Source organism: Podarcis muralis, chromosome 2 (genome assembly GCF_964188315.1).
Source record: "Podarcis muralis chromosome 2, rPodMur119.hap1.1, whole genome shotgun sequence".
NCBI classification, from domain to species: Eukaryota; Metazoa; Chordata; class Lepidosauria; order Squamata; family Lacertidae; genus Podarcis; species Podarcis muralis.
The window spans coordinates 20,857,578-20,877,124 of NC_135656.1; the positions used below are offsets into that span (position 1 = coordinate 20,857,578).

A 19,547-nucleotide genomic window follows, 5' to 3' on the forward strand; every position below is an offset into this window, starting at 1 on the left:
GTTCTAGGTCATTTGGTAGGTGGGGTTATTCAGAAAGGTGTTCCTGTATTTCACACACCCGTTAAGAGGATCACATTCAGTGGAGTTCTGTGAGGCTCTCCTAGGTATCTGCTCTGCTTCCTGGATAGAAAGTTCAGCTTTCCTGTGTCTTGTAATTGAAACACCCTGGGAAGGGGTGTTTAGTTGGGGAAGGCTCAACTCTGATAACATCCACATGAATAAATCATTCTAGTGGTGTGTTTGCTGTTTTGTAAAGAGGAACACACACTTCTGTACACCTGTGTCACTTGGGAACAGCCCAGAAGTCAGGATGTATTAAGGGTCTTTTGATCTGAAATAACAACTTTGTTGATCTGAAATAACAATTCGTGAACATGGTCTGTGTCTGAGCCAATTTACACCATCAGAGAAAGCACACACTAAGTTCTTCGTGCACATGGAAAGCTAGTGTGTTAGGGAATAGGTTAGGCCAACCCTTATTACTGACATGATTGCTTTCTGAGTGCAGGGATTTTTTTTTTTTACTTTTTAAACAACACTGCCAACATGGGCTGCCATATGTCCGGATCTATCATTTTTATTGTATTCTCTCTGTGTTTATGACAATAAACTTGAAATTGTCAACCCCATATATACATGGATACTTTTCATTGTGGAGGGAAGTTGTGCAAACTAAGAGCTGGGCCTTCTTTCTGAAGGACCTTGGGAAGAGAAAGCACAACTCATTGATTATGCTTTCCTGCTTTTTGGAATCTTCTAACAGCATTATTGGTTTCTCACCCTGGACTATTCCCCTTCCACCTGTTTATGTGTGTGTCCTCAGTAAGCCTTGTTACCCAAGAACTGACTTAGCTTGGAGTAAATGTTGTCATATGGTCTTCCATACCGGGACATTTAAATACCTTCTGCTTAGATACCATAAGGGAGCAATTAAGCCACGTAAATAGCTTCCTAGGTTAAATGTTTGATATAACCATGCAGTTCTGTGCAGGAATGCCAGAAGGCAGCAGATTTTTTTCCCCCTAACCCACTTTTCCATGTCATTTCCCTTCCCATGTATCCCAGACCTGTGCCCACTTGTACGAAGCACGTAACCGGGTAAACGAATCTCTGGAGACGAGGGACGTAATCGGCCGCTGCTACATGCTCAGCGAGGGGCTGCAAGTCTCTGACGAACTGGATGGCGGCGAGTGGAAATTCTGCGAAGGGCGGCCCCAGGGACACGACCGCTTTGGTTTCTGCCAGCAAGGGGTGGCGACCGGCTTCACTGCAGATAGGCATTATATCCTCTTTGGGGCGCCTGGTACCTACAACTGGAAGGGTAAGCTGGCACACATATGCCTGACCCAGGGTGCGTGGGGAGCGTTAAATAACATAGCTCTGACCCGACATCCGTCAGCGTTATGCAAACCAACTGTCCTGGGTTTGGAGGCTATAACAGCCTCCAGTGGGCCAGTTGGTGAAGGTCCTGTTGCTTCCCCCAAAATTAGAGAATGGAGCATGGCCAGAGGGCATCCTCCTTGCCATTTCCATTTCCTTGGGAATGTGCCTTCTTTACCAAGCACAGGGAGCTGCTTGGTCAGACCTCTGGTTCATTCTGCTCAGTATTGTCTGCTCACTGGCAGCTGCTCCCCAGGGTTTCAGGCAGAATCTCCTTCCCACCCACCCCCCCACCCCCCGAGGATGCCAGGAGTGAAATCAGGACTTCCCGCATGTGCTCTGTCATTGAGCTAAGGTGAGGTTACTAGATTTTTTTGCAATGAATCCGGGGACACTTTTCAACTTCAATTGATTTTGTATGGGGACTGATTTGTAAATCCGGGGACTGTCCCCGGGAAATGGGGACGTCTGGTAACCTTAAGCTAAGGCCCTTATCCAACATGACCAGTACTGCACCTCTGTGCCAGATGGAAGAGTCAGTGGGTGCTCCCACCTTGATCAGCACCCCCCCCCCTTGTGGTGGTCAGCATTGCTGATGATTTAGACCTCCTCCAAGGAAATGCTAATGGGATGCATGGCAGTTCTGACCTTTGATTGCCTAGTAGACAGGGGTGTCAGAACCACGTGAATCACCGATGGGCATGCCCATCACGCACCCCTGCCATCTCTTTGCCACTTGGAACAGCCCAATGAGCGTTCCAGTTCTGAGTACCTGCTGGGTTGTGAACCTACCCCCCCCCCCATATGGACCCGGTGGATGAACCAGGTGCAGCTTCCGAGTCTCAATGGAGATAGCTGGGAAAACTGCAATGTGCAATTCACCCACGCGTTGCTGTTGTACTGTGCTGTGAGGCCGTGGATCCTCAACCCAACCTCTTCCTCCCCCCTCCCGCCAATCACTAACAGGTGTTTGGTTTGGCAGGGACCATACGGGCAGAGCTGAGTGGCTTGAATTTGAGTTACTACGACGACGGGCCGTATGAAGCCGGGGGAGAGAAGGACCAGGACCCCTCGCTCATCCCCTTGCCTGCCAACAGCTACCTTGGTACGGGGTTGCGCCCGGCAGGCGAAGCATCGCAGAGCAATTGGACAGGCCACCCGCAGGGCAGGGTGTTGATGAGGCTAACGAACAACATCTGGAAAGGGGCTTCTGGCTTCAAGACTAGCCATAAATACAACCATGAAAAATAATAACGAGAACCCTTATTTGTGGCATTCTCAATGAGCAGACATTTCATTCTCATGACCTTAGGGCAAACCTGGCTAAACTGATTTGCCAGTTGCTGACACTGGTGGCTCAGAGACAAGGCAGTGCTGGAAAAAAAAAATCCCAGCCAGGTGCGACCCAGGCCCTGCTAAGTCTCCCCGACTCCTGCCCAGTGCTCTGTGATGGTTCCCTGCCTGGGCGCCAAGGTTTCTCATACTGCTAACCTCTCTCTCTTCTCTCTCTCTCTTTCCTTCCGTTGGCCTTGCAGGGATATTGTTTGTGACAAACATTGATAGCTCAGACCCTGACCAGCTGGTCTATAAAACGCCAGAGCCCAGCGAACGGGTTCCCGGGAGTGTTGGAGATGTGGCCCACAATAGTTTCTTAGGTTTGTAAGGTGTTGGTGTGCCCGTCTCCTGTGATTTCTGCCTCTCGCCCTTTCTCCCCGGAAATCCCTCTTCTTCTTTAGCATTTCTCTTTTTCCCCCTGCTAGTGTATGTTGTTTTCCACTTTCTGTTGTGTTTTGTCAGCCCCAACAACCCCTCCCCCCCAAAAAACCCCCCACCAATACATGAGTGGAGTGGGGCAGAGCAGAGAGCTACAGATTCTGATTTAGCAATAGTCAGGTAATTTAGGTGGCTATGACAGATTTAGGAGAAGCAGTTCTGGGTAAGTGGCTTTATAATAACTGACATCTAGGTGCAGTTAGCCTCTATATGTGTTATCATTAGTATCTTAGATATTAAATTGACTTTTTGCCGTGGGCCTTTTCTGCAGGTGCACCCTAATATTTGGAAAGCCCTCCTTAAGGAGGCATTCCGGCACCAACATTATAAGCTTTTCAGTGCCACGTCTATTTAGCTGGGCATTTTTACATCATAGATCTTTTCCCTACTCCCTGAATTCTATTTTAATCTGTGTTTAAGATTTTGGGGTTTTGTTGATTTTGATTTTTTAAACCTATGTCTTGCATTTCATTTATTTGTTGGTTTTAAATTCTATTTATAGATTACATGAATCTTATTTGCACTTTTGTATAGTCTCTGTAATTTTTTTTTAATAAAGGGCAGCTAAGAAAGATTCGAAACATATAAAGAAACAAAACCTATGTTTAAAACAATTAGAGAAGAAGTAGAGGAGCACAAGAGGTTTTGTGTGTGCTTCGAAGAACATGTGCTGCATTCGGTGCGTTGAAGAAAATAATCAAGTTCTGTGCTCCAAAGAAATTATGCCGTTTATATGTTTTCTTGCATAATGTTGGTATGTTTTAGTTTCATCCCAGTATTATCTGAGCTTCTGAGAGAATACAGAACTTTCAATTTTGTGTGTGTGAAAGGGAGGAGCATAGTAGAACTGGAAAGGAAGCCAAATGTTGAGCTGTAAGCATAGAATGGAGTGGAAAACGTCACAAGAGAAGGAGTGATAGCCACGAAGGGCAGGTCTGAGCTTGGTCACAGAAGTTCTACCTTCCTAACAGGAGCATCTTTTGCTGATACTGCAAAATATATCCTTGCAACCCTGACAGCTAGAAACCTGAATCGCAATCTCAACCAAGCTCTTTTACGGCAGAGTCTTCAGTGGGGGAGATAAAACCTAGGATGCAATTCTATGCACATTTACCTGGAGATGATGATGATGATAATAATAATAATAATAATAATAATAATAATAATAATAATAATAATAATAATAATTTTTTATTTATACCCCGCCCTCCCCAGCCAAGGCCGGGCTCAGAGCGGCTTACAAGCAATAATAAAAACAAGATGAATGATTACAACTTAAAAACAAAAATAAAATACAACATTAAAATAATGGAACATTAAAATATTAAAATGTAGCCTCATTGCAGGAGGAGAAGGAAAAGAAAAGAGAAAGAGAGGGAGGGAGGGAATCAAATTGGCTCCAAGCCAAAGGCCAGGCGGAACAACAACAGGCCTTGCAGAAAGAAATGAGATCTTGCAGGGCCCTGGTCTCATGAGACAGAGCGTTCCACCAGGCCGGAGCCAGAGTTGAAAAGGCCCTGGCTCTGGTTGAAGCCAATCTAACTTCCTTAGGGCCTGGGACCACTAGGGTGTTGTTATTTATGGACCTTGAGGCTCTCTGTGGAGCATACCAGGAGAGGCGGTCCCGTAGGTACGAGGGTCCTAGGCCGTGAAGGGCTTTAAAGGTCAAAAGCAGCACCTTAAATCTGACCCTGTACTCCACCGGGAGCCAGTGCAGTTTGAAAAGCACTGGGTGAATATGCTCCCATGGCAAAGACCCCGTGAGGAGCCTCGCTGCAGCATTCTGTACCCGCTGGAGTTTCTGGGACAGCTTCAAGGGCAGCCCCGCGTAGAGCGAATTACAGTAGTCAAGCCTGGAGATGACCGTCGCATGGATCACTGTGGCCAGGTGAGATGAGTCCCTAGTGAACACTGTGGGGACTTCCTTTTGAGTAAACAGGCATACAATTGCACTTAACTATGGGAAGATTAGCTACTTTACAGGGATGCTAGATTTGCAAGGCAAAAACTGAGAGGTCCTGAGTACTGCCTTGTGGAGTAGAGGGTGATACTTGGGCCTTGACCTTGGGCCGGTCACCATCTCTCTGTGAGTAACCTACCTCACAGAGTTGTTGTGAGGATGAAATGGGGAGGGAAAGAAGAACCATTCTTCTTGGAGGAAAGGTGGAGTATAACAGCAATAATAAGAATTAAGAGTGGAGCACATGCTCAGTTCTTCCAGTGCGACTTAAAAGTGCTTTGCTTTTGGCTGGATTGTACTCTTGCTGTTTTCAAGAAATGAAAGATGAGATTCCTGGGAATGGGGACCAGATTCCAGATAATGCACGGCATTCCACAAAAACAAACAAGCACCCAAAAAAAGAAGCAGCAGGCAAATTTCCCAGTGTATAAATAGCAACTTTACACACACATACACACACTCAAACATGCCCCAACGCAAACATTGCATACATGCACTCAGAACCAACTTGCATGTTTTGAAAAAGCATCTTGCAATGTCTGCCTTCAGGTGGGAAATAGTTCAGCCGGTAGAGCACGAGGCTCTTAATCTTGTCGTGGGTTTGAGCCCCATGTTGGGCAAATGATTCCTCCATTGCAGGGGGCTGGACTCGATGACCCTCGGGATCCCTTTCCAGCCCTACAGTTCTACGATTCTACGGTTCTAACAAGGGCAAGTCTGGGACTGCAGGCTTGAATGCTCTCCTACATCATGAACTCTGTACATGTTGGAAGGTAGCACATAAGAGAGAAGTCTGAGCTGGGACACTTCTCTCTGATGCGCTCACTTTTTACATTTTTGACATGGGGGAGCTTTCTGAGATGCCCACTCAGACCTTGGCTTCACGCTGCTTTCTGTTTGGAATGAAACCAAACCATGCTACCTGGTTTGGGTTGCTAACTCCAAACTGTGGATTGTGGTCTGTGGGCCTCCCTCTAGGGGAGGAGTGATGCCGGAGCAATCAGGGTGTTCATGGCCTGCCGTTAACTATGGCTTGCTCTCATGAGCAAACACAGCCTGCAAAGCCTCCAGGCTCCTTGCGGTGGAATCCTGCACCGGTGACTGGCAGGGGATGGGGTGATGTACACTGCTTGAAGCCTGGCTACAGGCTCCTCTGAAAACTAGGTGCCCTTTGGCCTGATCAACATCAGAGGTGCAAGCTGCTCTGAAGGAACATAAGAGCGTGACGTCTGGCCATAGATCTATGTAGTCTAGCACCATGCCTCAGTGGGGTGTGAAAGAGGTAGCTGCCCTCTGTTATTTATATCCAGTATATATTAAATAGAGGTATCCAGTCTGCTTGAAGAGGATTCAGTTTCTTGATATTACAGCTACCAACTACAGATAGACCTATGCCCAGTGAGCATGGCTAACCCTTTTAAGAGCTATTTATGCTAATGCCCTGCCCTGCCATCCTGTAGCAATGGACTCCATAAGCTAATCTCACATTGCATATCAATTTGCACTTCCCTTTGCTTCTCCTGAATCCACCTTCAGTAAGTTTCATTGGCTGACCGTGAGTTCTAGCGATTTGAATGGACACCTCTCCTCTGTAGAGCTGTGAAGGGCCCTTATTAACATTCGGTCCCTGGTTTTACCCAGATCCATTGGGTGGAGGTGGCAGAGACATTTGGCAACTGCAGGTGATGGTGGTGTTGGAAGGGACATAGACTGTATGTCCCAAGGACTGGCATCACCCGTTGCCAATCCTCTGCTGTAAATGCTAGCCAGCAGGACACCAGCTGAGGAGCAAGTGGGTCATTGTAAGCTGGGGGGTGGGGAGGAGTGGGGTGAAAAGCTGCAGGTGGGGTGGGAACTGCTGTGTAGCTCACAGAGCATAGACAAGAAAAGTAAAATGCGAGCAGGGAAAACTATGTAGTGCAAGAGGAAGAGGATTAGACTGCAGGTGTGGGGGTTGGCACCTAGGGGAGCCTGGAACCACCCTTTTGCCACTGACTGCCCCTTGTTCCATGGTGTCTGTGTTGCTTGTGCCTGTCTGCATGCTTGTTTCTAAGCAGTGGGGAAGAATGCTCATTCTGGCTGATCCTACCTGATGCAGGAGCTCCATGCTTGGTCCATCATGTGTTCTCCCATATTCTAAGATGCAAGTGGCGCTGTGGTCTAAACCACTGAGCCTCTTGGGCTTGCCGATCGGAAGGTCGGCGGTTCGAATCCCCGCAACAGGGTGAGCTCCCGTTGCTCTGTCCCAGCTCCTGCCAACCTACCAGTTTGAAAGCATGCCAGTGCAAGTAGATAAATAGGTACCGCTGTAGTGGGAAGGTAAACGGCATTTCCATGAGCTCTGGCTTCCGCCACGGTGTCCCGTTGCACTAGAAGTGGTTTAGTCATGTTGGCCACATGCCCCAGAAAGCTGTCTGTGGACAAACGCTGGCTCCCTTGGCCTGAAAGCGAGATGAGCGCCACAACCCCATAGTTGCCTTTGACTGGACTTAAACATCCAGGGGCCTTTTACCTTTACCTTTTACCTTCTAAGACAGGGATATGGAACCTTCTGGCCTCCAAATATTGTTGGACTCCAACTCTCATTAACCCCAACCACTATGGTCAGGGATGCTGGGGGGTCCAGCAGCATCCAGAGTCCTCACCGCTACGCTAATGCGCCAGACCCTCCTGGGATTACAGTGGGCCAATCACTGAACAGGGAATGGGGCTGTGGGGCAGCTTTCTACTCATAGTTGTCCCCGCCCCCTGCTGTCCTCAAAAGAGCATCCCTTGTCTCACAGTAGGAAAGGAACCTAGTGGGATTCAGCTGCTGCTGATGGAGGAGGACAAGGGGTGGCAAATGACCAACCCTGCTTGAAGACGTGAGGGAGACCCTGCAGGGCTGGGGCCAAAGATTTCCTATTTTAGTTCTGTCACAAACGCTCCTGCTTCTTTCCAGCCCCACCTTCCTCCAACAGCCTGCCTCCTCCAACCCTCCCAGTCTGCCACCCAGCTTACGGACTGCTCTTGCATGCATGCCAGCCACAGCGTGCCTTTGCTTCCCACCCAGCCACCATTTCACCCATTACAGCCCCTCCTGCCTCCTCAGAGCTGGACAGACGGTGTATCCAACACGTTGCCCTCCAGATGTCTTTGGACTATAGGCCGAATTCAACTAAATAGTTGAGCTAGCAGGGACCAGTGCAATGAGTCCCACCTGCAATGCAGGGCTTTCCCCTCTTTCCTCTCCCCCCCCCCGGATCCAGGAGTACCCCCCCAGAACTGCATGCACCAGAGAAAGAGGGGAAATATTTCCATCTGGCAAGCAAGGGTCCTTGCGCTGATGGGACGATCACCTTAGCATGACTTTGAGTTCCACCCCACAACTCTCATCTTCTCTAACCTTTGACCCTGCTGGCTGGGGCTGATGGGAGCCACAATCACCATGTTGGCCAACTCTGAGCCATGGCTGTGCCATGGATAGGACCAGATTTTAGTCCCGGGGCTACAAAGTGCCTTTTCCTATTTCCCCTGCAACCTAACACCATCCCTTCCAAGTTTGATCTTGGTTCTTCAAGGGATATTTTAGAGCTGTGGTTTAATGCCAGCGCTATCGTCGTTTGATGGGACGCGGGTGGCGCTGTGGGTAAAAGCCTCAGCGCCTAGGGCTTGCCGATCGCATGGTCGGCGGTTCGAATCCCCGCGGCGGGGTGCGCTCCCGTTGTCCGGTCCCAGCGCCTGCCAACCTAGCAGTTCGAAAGCACCTCCAGGTGCAAGTAGATAAATAGGGACCGCTTACTAGCGGGAAGGTAAACAGCGTTTCCGTGTGCTGCGCTGGCTCGCCAGAGCAGCGATGTCACGCTGGCCACGTGACCCAGAAGTGTCTCCGGACAGCGCTGGCCCCCGGCCTCTTGAGTGAGATGGGCGCACAACCCTAGAGTCTGTCAAGACTGGCCCGTACGGGCAGGGGTACCTTTACCTTTACCTTATCGTCGTTTGAGCCCTGCCACGCCAGCAGGCTTCACTGCTGCTCTGGAAGAGTCCTCCTGGCTGTTGCCTTTCCCCCTTTCATTTATTCATCCCTCTTTTCAAGTCCCATGTGCTTTTGGGGCTGAGAAACGGTTGTGGCTGAGAAGCAGAGAAGAGCTGTGAGCGCAGCACCCTCAACAAACTGCAGTTCCCAGGATTTCTTGGGGGAAGTCACGTGCTTTCAATGTATGGTGGTACGTAGGCAGCCTATGCCTTGAAGGCTGCTTTCTGGGGAAAGCCTTGTATGCCCTATCAAAGACATCTATCGAAAACCTCCTCCTCTCCAGAGCAGAGGCCCCCAGTCCCGCTGCTGCTTCCCATCCCACCACGCAGAGGCTACTTGTAATGTATATATAAGGAGTCACATTTGCATTCCTGGCCAGTGTCCATCCCTCAGCCGTGGACTTTCTCCCAGTTCTCTGGCTCCCACAACACACAGTGGGGAAGGAGGTGGCAGGGAGAGAGTGTGGGTGGTGGGAAGCAGGGGGTGGAGAGTCCAGGGGTTTTCCTGCAGAAAGAATCTTTTCAGAAAGACAGATTTTTGTCATGAGAAGTATTTAATTCCATCAGAGGTGGTGGGAGGCATCCCTGACCCCCCTTCTGCAGCTAGTTCACATGTTTCTCAATTGCATTTGTTAATTCATTAAAATGTATATAAATTTTAATTACCCTTTGTTGTGATGCTGAAGCCCAGCTTTAAAAAGCAACAGCAGCAGCTCTTTAGAGAACTAATAATAATAATCTTAAAGAAGGTGGCTGCTTTAAAACCAGTCAGCTGGACATCCTGCTCCTGATTTGTGCATGTTTCCCAGTCCTTGGACAGAACTTGCTCCTCCTTTAAGAAGTCCATTCTTCAGTGCAGCCTTCCCCACCCTGGTGTTGGTCAGACATTGTTGGACTCCAGTTCCTATCATCTCATACCATTTGTTCTGCTGGCTGGGGCTGATGGGAGTTGGAGTCCAACAACTTCTGGAGGTCAGCGTGCTGGCTGACCTGTAAATCATAAATAGGCAGACCCACATTATCCATATTCATGGCTAGATAATGCCACAAACCCCAGCTGCTTGTGACACTTGTTGGCCACTGGTTGGCCACTTGATGGCCACTGGTTGGCCACTTGATGGCCACTGGTTGGCCATTACGAGCTTATCCACACATATTTTGCCCTGCTCTTTCCAGCCACAGGTATGTGCTTAAAGCTCTGTGCCCAGGTTTTTTTTTGGGTGGTGGTGGTGCTGTTACCTCTGAGCTTTCCCAGCAATAATTTGCTCTTTAGCGGTCAATCGGAGCAAAATCAATTCCGGTTTTCCTCGGATTGCTGTTTGCTCCAATTGAGCTTTAAAGAGCAGGTTTTCACGGGTCAAGCTCCAGAGCAGAAAAAGAGGGTGCTCAGACACAGAGCTTTAAAGTATGGACCATGCCTGGAAAGAGTGGAGGAAAAGTAAGTGTGGATAAACCCTAAATTAGCCCTAGTGTCAAGAAACATGAAGATATGCAATTCCAAATTCAAGCAGCCGAGGAGGCAGATAACATGTTCCTTATCTTACCCACTGAGGCTAACATGGGATAGGTGAAAAGCAACAAGTTGAGAAAATGGAGAACAAATCTGGCTACCTAGGATTTAAGAAATAAGTTTGTTCACACGTGACTTTAAGCAGTTTTCCAATGAAACAAAATTGTGAAAATAACAGCTTTCATTTACATCCCCCACCCAAATGAAATGGACAGTTTCTAAGCATTGGTGGTTCGTACAACGTGCATTGTGTACATGCGCATGTGCACATTAAGTTCAGAAGCCAGGAGTTGGACCAGTGTTGAGATCTTATGACTTTAAAGCTTTTATTGGTGATTTGGGGACCGCATACATCTTTTCATACTAACACCTTTCCACAACAGCCTCACCCTCCATGATCACTGACGTGCTTTTCTGTTGTTCCAGGGTTTTCCCTTGACTCTGGAGTGGGGATTACCAGGAAGAATGAGCTGAGTTTTGTAACAGGGGCTCCTCGAGCCAACCACACGGGGGCTGTGGTGATCCTGCACAAAGACAACGTCAACCGCCTGGTGCCCGAGGTTATCATCCCAGGAGAGAAGCTCACTTCATCCTTTGGCTATTCCTTGGCTGTGGTGGACCTCAATCATGATGGGTGAGCAACATGGGATGGAGGCAGCATTCTGCCTGAATGATGCTTGGACCCATTCTCTGTTTTAAAGGCTACCCTGGTCTGTTGGGTGGCAATAAGAGCATAAGCTGCCCTACTAGCAGGAGTTACAGCACAGGTGGGCAAGGGCTACGGGAGACGTTGGAGCTGGGTTTGGTTTACAACTTGCTCCAGTGATTTACAAGATAACAGACTCCTAGCACACATTGTGAGAGCTACTGTGGTATAGCAGCTAGAACAGTGTCAAACTAGAGGTATGGAACCTGAGGGTCTCCTAATGTTGTTGGACTCCAATGCCCATCAGCCCCAGCTAACCATGGCCAGGGATGATGGGAGTTGTAGTCCAATAACATTTGGATGTGTTCTTCCCTCTTGGACTGTGGGTGGGCTGGGGGTGGGGATAGGGTTGCCAATATTTCAGCTGGCTAATGTAGCATCGTGAGGTGCAGACACTACTAAACAGTGCTGTTTATCTCTGTGATACAAAAGGCTACATCTGCCTGGTTTCTGCACATTAAATTGTCAATAAATGCATAGCAACAGATCAGGCTGTTCTTCTTTTTTCTGGTGGATTAACAATCCTGCAGAAAGTGAGCTGCGTGTGGGAAAGTAGAAGTAGCTACATCCCATCTAAAATTTGGAATCCCATTATTCCATCGGATTAGCAACTCCACTCTTGGAAAAGATGTGGGCAATAATGTCTTCCCTGCGGGCTACCCCTAGCAGGGGAAAATAAGACTCATAGCACAGTGAATGAAGAGTAACAATGTGTTGGTTTTGCTATAAGAGGTTTTGAGTCGTTTGCTCTGTTTCTCATTCTGGGTATCCAACGTGGCTACGGATACCCTGAGAGCAATGGGTATTTCCATGGCAGCCACACTCACTGCATGTTGTCTCTAGCTGGATGGACTTGGTGGTCGGAGCACCGAACCTCTTTGACCGCAAGGAAGGGATCGGAGGAGCAGTCTACGTTTACATCAACCAGGCAGGGCACTGGGACAATGTCCTCCCCATCCGCCTCAATGGTTCCTATGACTCTATGTTTGGTATCACAGTGGGGGCTGTTGGAGACCTCAACCAAGACGGCTTCCAAGGTGAGAGAACTGAGAGAGCCTGTGGCTGTGGGAAACTGGCCGGTGGGGGTTCTTGAACTGGTCTGCTTGAAGTACCTATGACTGTAGGTTTAGAGGCAGGGGATGTCCTGTCAAGGGTCACAGGGGACCCAATCAATGGCCTGAGTCAGCAATTCAAGGCACCAACAGCACCTGCAGGACCACGGAGAGCTCCCTGCGGCAGCTAAACAAGCTGTTGCCTCTGCAAGCACCTAGCTAGAACTGAAGCCTTCTATATGTTGACTGGACAAGTAATGTATACAGTATGGCCCTCCTCCCAAGAGGGGCTGACTTGTTAAAGGGCTCCTTTCCTTATTTTGCAGTCTTTGACTCCTGTAGCTTGGAGAGACAGGGCTACTATGGGAGACTTCTCTGAATTAGAGGAGAGCAGCAGGACTGTGTCCTCTGGCTGAGAGGATCTAGGTTACTGTTTTGACATATCTCCACTGGTTTTGAAGTCATTGGGGGAGGCATAGCGAAGCTGCCTTATACTGAGTCAGACCATTGGCCTGCCTGGAAGCTCCGCAGTGTTTCATTTGCAGCCCTACCCAGGGATTGAACCTGTGACCTTCTACATGTGATGCAGAGAGATTCCCAGCTGCTGAGATAAGGGGTTCTGATGAAGTTCCTGGTAATTCTTCCCTCCAGGATGGAGCTAGAACCTCATCCTCCTCTGAGACATCCATTATGCAGTGCATGGTTTCCTTTTTTGTGAAATAGTTTTTATTTGATTTTACAAATTCATTCACATAAATAATATTATTACGAATAACAAAAGTTGCACAAGATTCTTCTGAATCTTAAGACTTCCCTCCTCCCCTCCGTGGGTTCTTAAGTAACTTTTAAAACTGCATATTATAAGTCCATCTATTTTGCAGTCCTCCATTGTATCCAAAATCTATGTTATTTAAAAGCTGCCAAAGAGTTCAAGTGTTTACAGTGGTCTTTCAGAATCAATATAAATTTGTCCCATTCCTTGTTGAAGTTTTGATCCTCCCGATTTCTGAGTTTCCTGGTTAATCTTGCCATCTCTGCGTAATGTAATCCAATAGTTTCATCTACCAGTCCACCCTAGTAGGTATCTTGTCCTCTTTCCATCTCTGGGCAAGAAGCATCCTGCATGGTTTCTAGGTCATGGTTCATGACAAGGGAAATCTAGGAATCGAGCCGAGTCTCTGCATTTGAAAGCCATCTCCCTTAGCATCAGTGGAATGAACTTCCAAGTGCGCATGTTTATGACTGAAGTGTTTGGCTCTTGAGGATCAAGCTGGGAGAAAAACATGGGCAGGTAAAAGGAGGGGGAGTATGTGCGAATGTGAAACAGAAAAAAAATGCAAGAGGCTATGATGATCTCAGAGGTGTGGATATCTTGTGCTGCCCTGGTTTATGTGATAAAGAGGTGTACCTCCTTTGTAGACTGCTATGTACATTAAGATGATCTGTGGCAGTATGCAATTATGTGAGAGACTCAAATTAGGTTGGCTGCGTGTGAAATGCTGGCCGGTGAGCCTGATGCATCTGTAGCCATTTTTGCCCAGGTTTGTATCTATACGTATCATGTGACTATAGATGGGGCTTCCTTTATGTGGCATTGTGGCTCTTCAATATATCTGGGTAGAATTATACATCTCAGTTCATTTCTGAGAGCCATTATGAAGTCCAGAAATGTGGGAGACAAAGACAGTTTGTTTTCTTCCAGACTTTGCAGTGGGAGCCCCACTGGATGGCGATGGCAAGGTCTACATCTATCATGGCAGTAATTCAGGGTTTGTCACCAAACCTGCTCAGGTCAGTCTCCCTTATCCCCACCTTGCAGTAAAAGGGAGCGGTTTGGGGAACACTGCATTTCTGTGGCCTTCCTCCCTTTTCTCTTTGGCTGTGCATCCTTCCTTTGCTCTCACCCCAAATCACGACCCAATTTATCGCTACCCTGTTTTGCCCCCATCACCCTCTGCAGATTCTGACTGGGGAGAGTGTTGGCGTCAAGATGTTTGGATATTCCTTTTCTGGAGGGTTGGATATTGATGGCAACCTCTACCCAGATCTCCTAGTGGGGTCTCTTTCCAACACAGTAGTCCTATACAGGTGAGCATAAAGAAGGACAGAGGAATGAATCCTCATTGATTTGAGATGCGTAAAATACATTGCAGTACAGCAACTAGTCCTATGAATTCACAGTCTGACCGAATTTAACCCACAGTCTGTCTCACACAGTTGCTTTCCCTTAAGAAGGAATCCTTCAGCCAGCAACTTGACCTGCATGGGGTGCTCCTCTTTCACTAAGAGATTCTCTTGTCCTGTCTTGTCCTGCTTGCAAACAGAAGACCAGATAGCAAGAGGAGGTCCCTGTGGCAGGGCAGACTCAACAACAGAGAGTCAGTACAAGTAGCAGATTAGGTCATACCAGAGCATCAGAACCCCATGCTGCCTATTTAATCCATCAAGGTCTGGTATATCTGTACGATTTGCCAGGTTCAGTGTAGGAATTTGAGACCAAGGTGGCCTTAGTGATTGTAGGATTCTGGCCCAGGGGAGTGCTGACTTGGGGGAGACTTTAGGACTCTCTGGGTGACTAGGTTTTGGTGTCGTGACCTCTGCCCGGTGCCCCCATTGCCATGCTCCTTGTCTCTCAGGTCCCTCTATTTCACTGATGCACTTTGGTAATTTTTTTAGACTCTGGACTTAATAGTCTTGCAGCAGTGGGGCTCTTTAGATGGCAATGTGCATTATTTCACTTCCTTTGGAATGGGATAAGCCAGGGGCCACGACACATCCATGGGCTCTGTACAGAATCTCCTGGAAGCTGCTGACCAACACAGAGGAACTTGACACATAATCTGTGGTCACCAAGGGATGACACTGAGACTGTAGTCCAAATCCAGAACTCCTGCAGCCAAACCGTTCTGCAAAAGAGATTGCTTATGTCAGCACAGGAAGGTGGCTGGCTTCTGGACTCCATCACCACTGTGATGTGACGGTTCAGACTTTTGTAAAATAATGCTGCTGCTGCTGCAATGTGTGTCAGAAAGAGGCTGATAGAAAGCATGGACGTTGTTGGGACTTTGTATGGGGAAACAGAGAAAGCAAGACCGGGAAGATACAGTATCCCTTCGCTTACATCTGGGAGCTTTCCCATCCTTACTTGGATGTTCTGTTGGAGCTTCCTTGAACACACAACAAGCAACACCCTTCTTAAGAACTCTGCATTACCAAGCAGGGTCCAATGACACCCACCCCACCAAAATTTGTCTGCAAGTGACCCAATCTCTTATGAATGTCCAATCTACATTTTAGATCCCGACCTGTCATCCGCATCTCCAGAAATGTCACCATCTCCCCCCAGAATGTTGACCTGGAGGCCATGAACTGTCGCCACCATGTGGGCATCTGGTAAGAACTAGTCTTCTTAATGCACAGTCTCTTTCCTTGCTTCTTTGCCGCTCTTCCCGTTCCCTTTTGCACGTGATGCCAAATGGTGCTTTCATGGATGCGCCTATACACCTGTTGCCTTATCCTCTTGCATGTTAGGTTTGCCCCAGTTTGAAAGCACACCAGTGCAACTGGATAAATAGGTACCACTGCGGCGGGAAGGTAAACAGCGTTCCTGTGCACTTCAGCTTCCGTCACAGTGTCCCATTGCACCAGAAGCAGTTTAGTTATGCTGACCATAACCAGCAGTTTAGTTTGTCTGTGGACAAACGCCGGCTCCCTTGGCCTGAAAACGATATGAGCACCGCAACTCCATAGTTGCCTTTGACTGGACTTAACCGTCCAGAGGTCCTTTACCTTTTGATCTTTATCTGATCCAGTGGACCTAACACTGTGCCAATCACCTGCATGGCTCTATGGGTAGGATTTTTACAGTCACCAGAGCAGAGCTATCTGATGGTTTGAACACCTTATTTTTCTGGAGCTGTTTGTTCAGTGTGGTGTAGTGGTTAAGAGCGGTAGACTTGTAATCTGGTGAACCGGGTTCGCGTCCCCGCTGCTCCACATGCAGCTGCTGGGTGATCTTGGGCTAGTCACACTTCTTTGAAGTCTCTCAGCCCCACTCACCTCACAGAGTGTTTGTTGTGGGGGAGGAAGGGAAAGGAGAATGTTAGCCCCTTTGAGACTCCTTTGGGTAGTGATAAAGTGGAGTATCAAATCCAAAACTCTCTCTTCCAGTTAGCATATCTCCTGCCAGAATCCCACAGTGCAGGTGTGGTCTTTGGGGTACATCTAAATGATTTGGGGGAAGACTCGATGTTGCCCAGGGGGAGTGACACACTTCAATGTTCGTAGCCCTCTTAATCCAGGACTAGTCCTCTTTATCTCTAGAAAACGGAGCTACCCCATACCCAAGAGATATTCAGACCTGCTGAGCTCAGGAGAGTTCTACTGTTAATAAGAGTCTCTTCTCTGCTTCCTTCCTTAGCATGGATGTGAGAGCCTGCTTCAGCTATACTGCCAACCCCCCAAGCTACAGCCCATCCATCAGTGAGTATTGGCTGGCCCTCACCAGTAGTTACTTGTTGCCTTGTGGTGCTTAGCTAGGTTACAAGGCAGCACACTGTGTTCCCCACCCCGCTGTTGCATCTGGGCTTTGTAGTAGTATCTGTCTCTCCGCACTGAGATAATAAGGAAACCCAGGAGGTGCTGAATCCTGACACCAATAGAAGGAGCTTTCCGTCTCTTCCTCTTTTGCCCTCTCCCTTGCCCCAACTCACAGCCTCCGCTCCTTCCCCCAGTGCTTGAGTACACTTTTGACGCTGATACCGACCGCCGGAAATCAGGCCAGGCTTCCCGAGTCACCTTCCACAACCGGAAGCCCACAGACGCCGAGCACCAGTTCTCCGGGGTAGTGGAGCTGCCCCAGCAACATGTCCGTTCTTGTACCAAGGCCACACTGCAGCTGAAGGTGGGTTTCTCACTGGAGCATCCTTGGGCTGCTAGAACCACCTGCAATAGCTTTGGGAGCTCAGCCACTTAAAAGTAATTGAGGGATAAAGGAACTTGGGAGTTGAAGGAAGCGGTATAGCAGCCCTGTTTAAGCACTAGGCTTACAACCCCCACTATCCCTCCCACACCCCAGCTTTCTAGTATCCCTGAGTTAGAAACCCTGTTCTGGGTCACTGAGCGGTATACAAGCCCATGGGACACGGGTGGCGCTGTGGTCTAAACCACTGAGCCACTTGGGCTTGCTGATCAGAAGGTTGGCGATTTGAATCCCTGCGATGGGGTGAGCTCCTGTTTCTCTTTCCCAGCTCCTGCTATCCTAGCAGTTTGAAAGCATGCCAGTGCAAGTAGATAAATAGGTACCACTGTGGCGGGAAGGTAAACGGCGTCTTTGTGTGCTCTGGTTTCCAACACGGTGTTTATGCGCCAGAAGCGGTTTAGTCATGCTGGCCACATGACCTAGAAAGCTGTTTGTGGACAAACACCGGCTCCCTCAGCCTGAAAGTGAGATGAGCACCGCAACCCCATAGTCACCTTTGACTGGACTTAAACGTTCAGCAGTCCTTTACCTTTTTACCTTCATACAATCCCATGCTGCGGGTCAGGAGGGAGGAACATTTTTTTTTGGACAAGGGCCACGTTCCTTTGACTGTAATCTGTTTAGGGGCTGGACAGGATCTGAGCAGCAGGGGGTTGGAATTTGTTGTCATTTTGTGGGAGAAAAGGGAGTCGTGGGAATTTTCTCTCTCCATAAAAAACAACAACGGCCTCTATTGCAGGACCAAGTCCGGGACAAGCTGCATCCCATTGTGGTGATGATGAACTACAACATCAAGCAAGCCCGCAGCAAGCGCCAGGCCCAGGGCGCCACGCTGGGCCCACTAATGCCGGTGCTGAATGTTGTGCCACCCAGCACTCAGAGGACAGAGGTAGGCATGTGTGACAGCTGGATCCAAGGCTGAAGCCTGGATCCCCTTCAACACGTGACCAGCAATGGCATGTTTCATTGTGAGAAACAAATGAAGAGCCTTATGTCTTGCCATGTATTCTGTCTCCCCTGTGCATTTTTTCAAAGATCTGCACTGTGCATTGGGTGGCCCTGTTGCAGCTTTTAAGCCAGTGCTTGACTCCTGTAGGAGGCCTTTGTAAGAGTGCCTCTGGAGCTGCCCCCGCTTGTAGCTCTGCCATGCCCCCCCTACCTTTGGGTGTTGTGTTCCCCCAGGTGAATTTCCTCAAGCAGGGATGTGGGGAGGACAAGATCTGTCAGAGCAACCTGCAGCTGAACTACCGGTTCTGTTCTCGTGTTGATGATGCTGTATTCCATCCCTTGCCCAGGTAAGAGCAGGGTGTGAATTCTCACCTGGTGGTAGCATTGATATAATTGTTTGGTTTTGCTGTGTTTTCTGGTCTTGTAAATCACTGGGGGGCTAAAAGGTGGTACAAAAATGTGTTTTATAAAAATTAAATAATTTTAGCAGGAACTTTTCTGGTGTTACACAGTAGTTGTGAGTGCGGAAACACACAAGTTGCTGTGCCTTACCGTGCAACTCCAACACAATGGCATCCCTCCTAGATTTTTGTGAAGGGATGCTGCAGCGGTCAACCTTAACAGGCAGCTGGTTGAGACCAGGACCAGTTCACGTAGCCATAATCCCCCAAAGACCCAAGGCCTCTCTTCCTTTCCTCCAGAGGCGACGATGGCTTGGATGTTTTTTCCATGAGTGACCAAAAAGTCGTAGCCCTTGAGATCCATGTCACCAACTTTCCTTCGGATGCAGCTGAGCCACAGCGGGATGGAGACGATGCCCACGAAGCCATGCTGCTTGTCTCTCTGCCACCTACCTTGTCCTATTCTGCTTTGCGCCTCTACGATGCCATGGTACACGTTGGAAACAGCTGTAATATAATGTATAGTCCACAGAGGGGAGCATAGGAAAGAGCTGATCTATAGGATTGGCTGTCACAGATCTGATGGCACTCAGAATAGATGCTTCCAGCGGTGGCTGGTGGCCTTTGGGACTGGTAGGGCGGGCCAACGGTAGGTGGAGCCAGAACCAATGAGAGGCGGAGCCTTGGGGGAATCAAGACAGGTTTGTGGAGCAGTCCCTCATTTACCCTAATGGACCCACCTCCACCTGCTGCTTCCGCAAAGGAGGCAGCTACCTCTGTGGTTGAAGGCTGACCGGAGTTTGAGCCGCTGACTTCCAAGGA

At 48.7% G+C, this 19,547-nt stretch overlaps 1 protein-coding gene across 5 annotated transcripts in view; it reads left to right on the forward strand.

Moving 5' to 3' along the window:
• The window catches only part of ITGA7 (integrin subunit alpha 7), a 65,471-nt gene that overhangs the window by 30,729 nt on the left and 15,195 nt on the right, over positions 1-19,547 (forward strand). For 3 of the 5 annotated variants that reach the window (XM_028711863.2, XM_028711882.2, XM_028711889.2), the window contains exons 4-15: positions 1,066-1,321; positions 2,363-2,485; positions 11,064-11,271; positions 12,187-12,380; positions 14,098-14,186; positions 14,356-14,483; positions 15,693-15,788; positions 16,816-16,877; positions 17,129-17,298; positions 18,116-18,265; positions 18,559-18,671; positions 19,026-19,215. In XM_028711863.2, coding sequence (XP_028567696.2) covers positions 1,066-1,321; positions 2,363-2,485; positions 11,064-11,271; positions 12,187-12,380; positions 14,098-14,186; positions 14,356-14,483; positions 15,693-15,788; positions 16,816-16,877; positions 17,129-17,298; positions 18,116-18,265; positions 18,559-18,671; positions 19,026-19,215 — 1,779 coding nt within the window. Of the gene's footprint in view, positions 1-1,065; positions 1,322-2,362; positions 2,486-2,915; positions 3,036-11,063; positions 11,272-12,186; positions 12,381-14,097; positions 14,187-14,355; positions 14,484-15,692; positions 15,789-16,815; positions 16,878-17,128; positions 17,299-18,115; positions 18,266-18,558; positions 18,672-19,025; positions 19,216-19,547 lie in introns of all 5 variants that reach the window. The other 2 variants (XM_077923983.1, XM_028711872.2) reach the window with 2 other exon arrangements.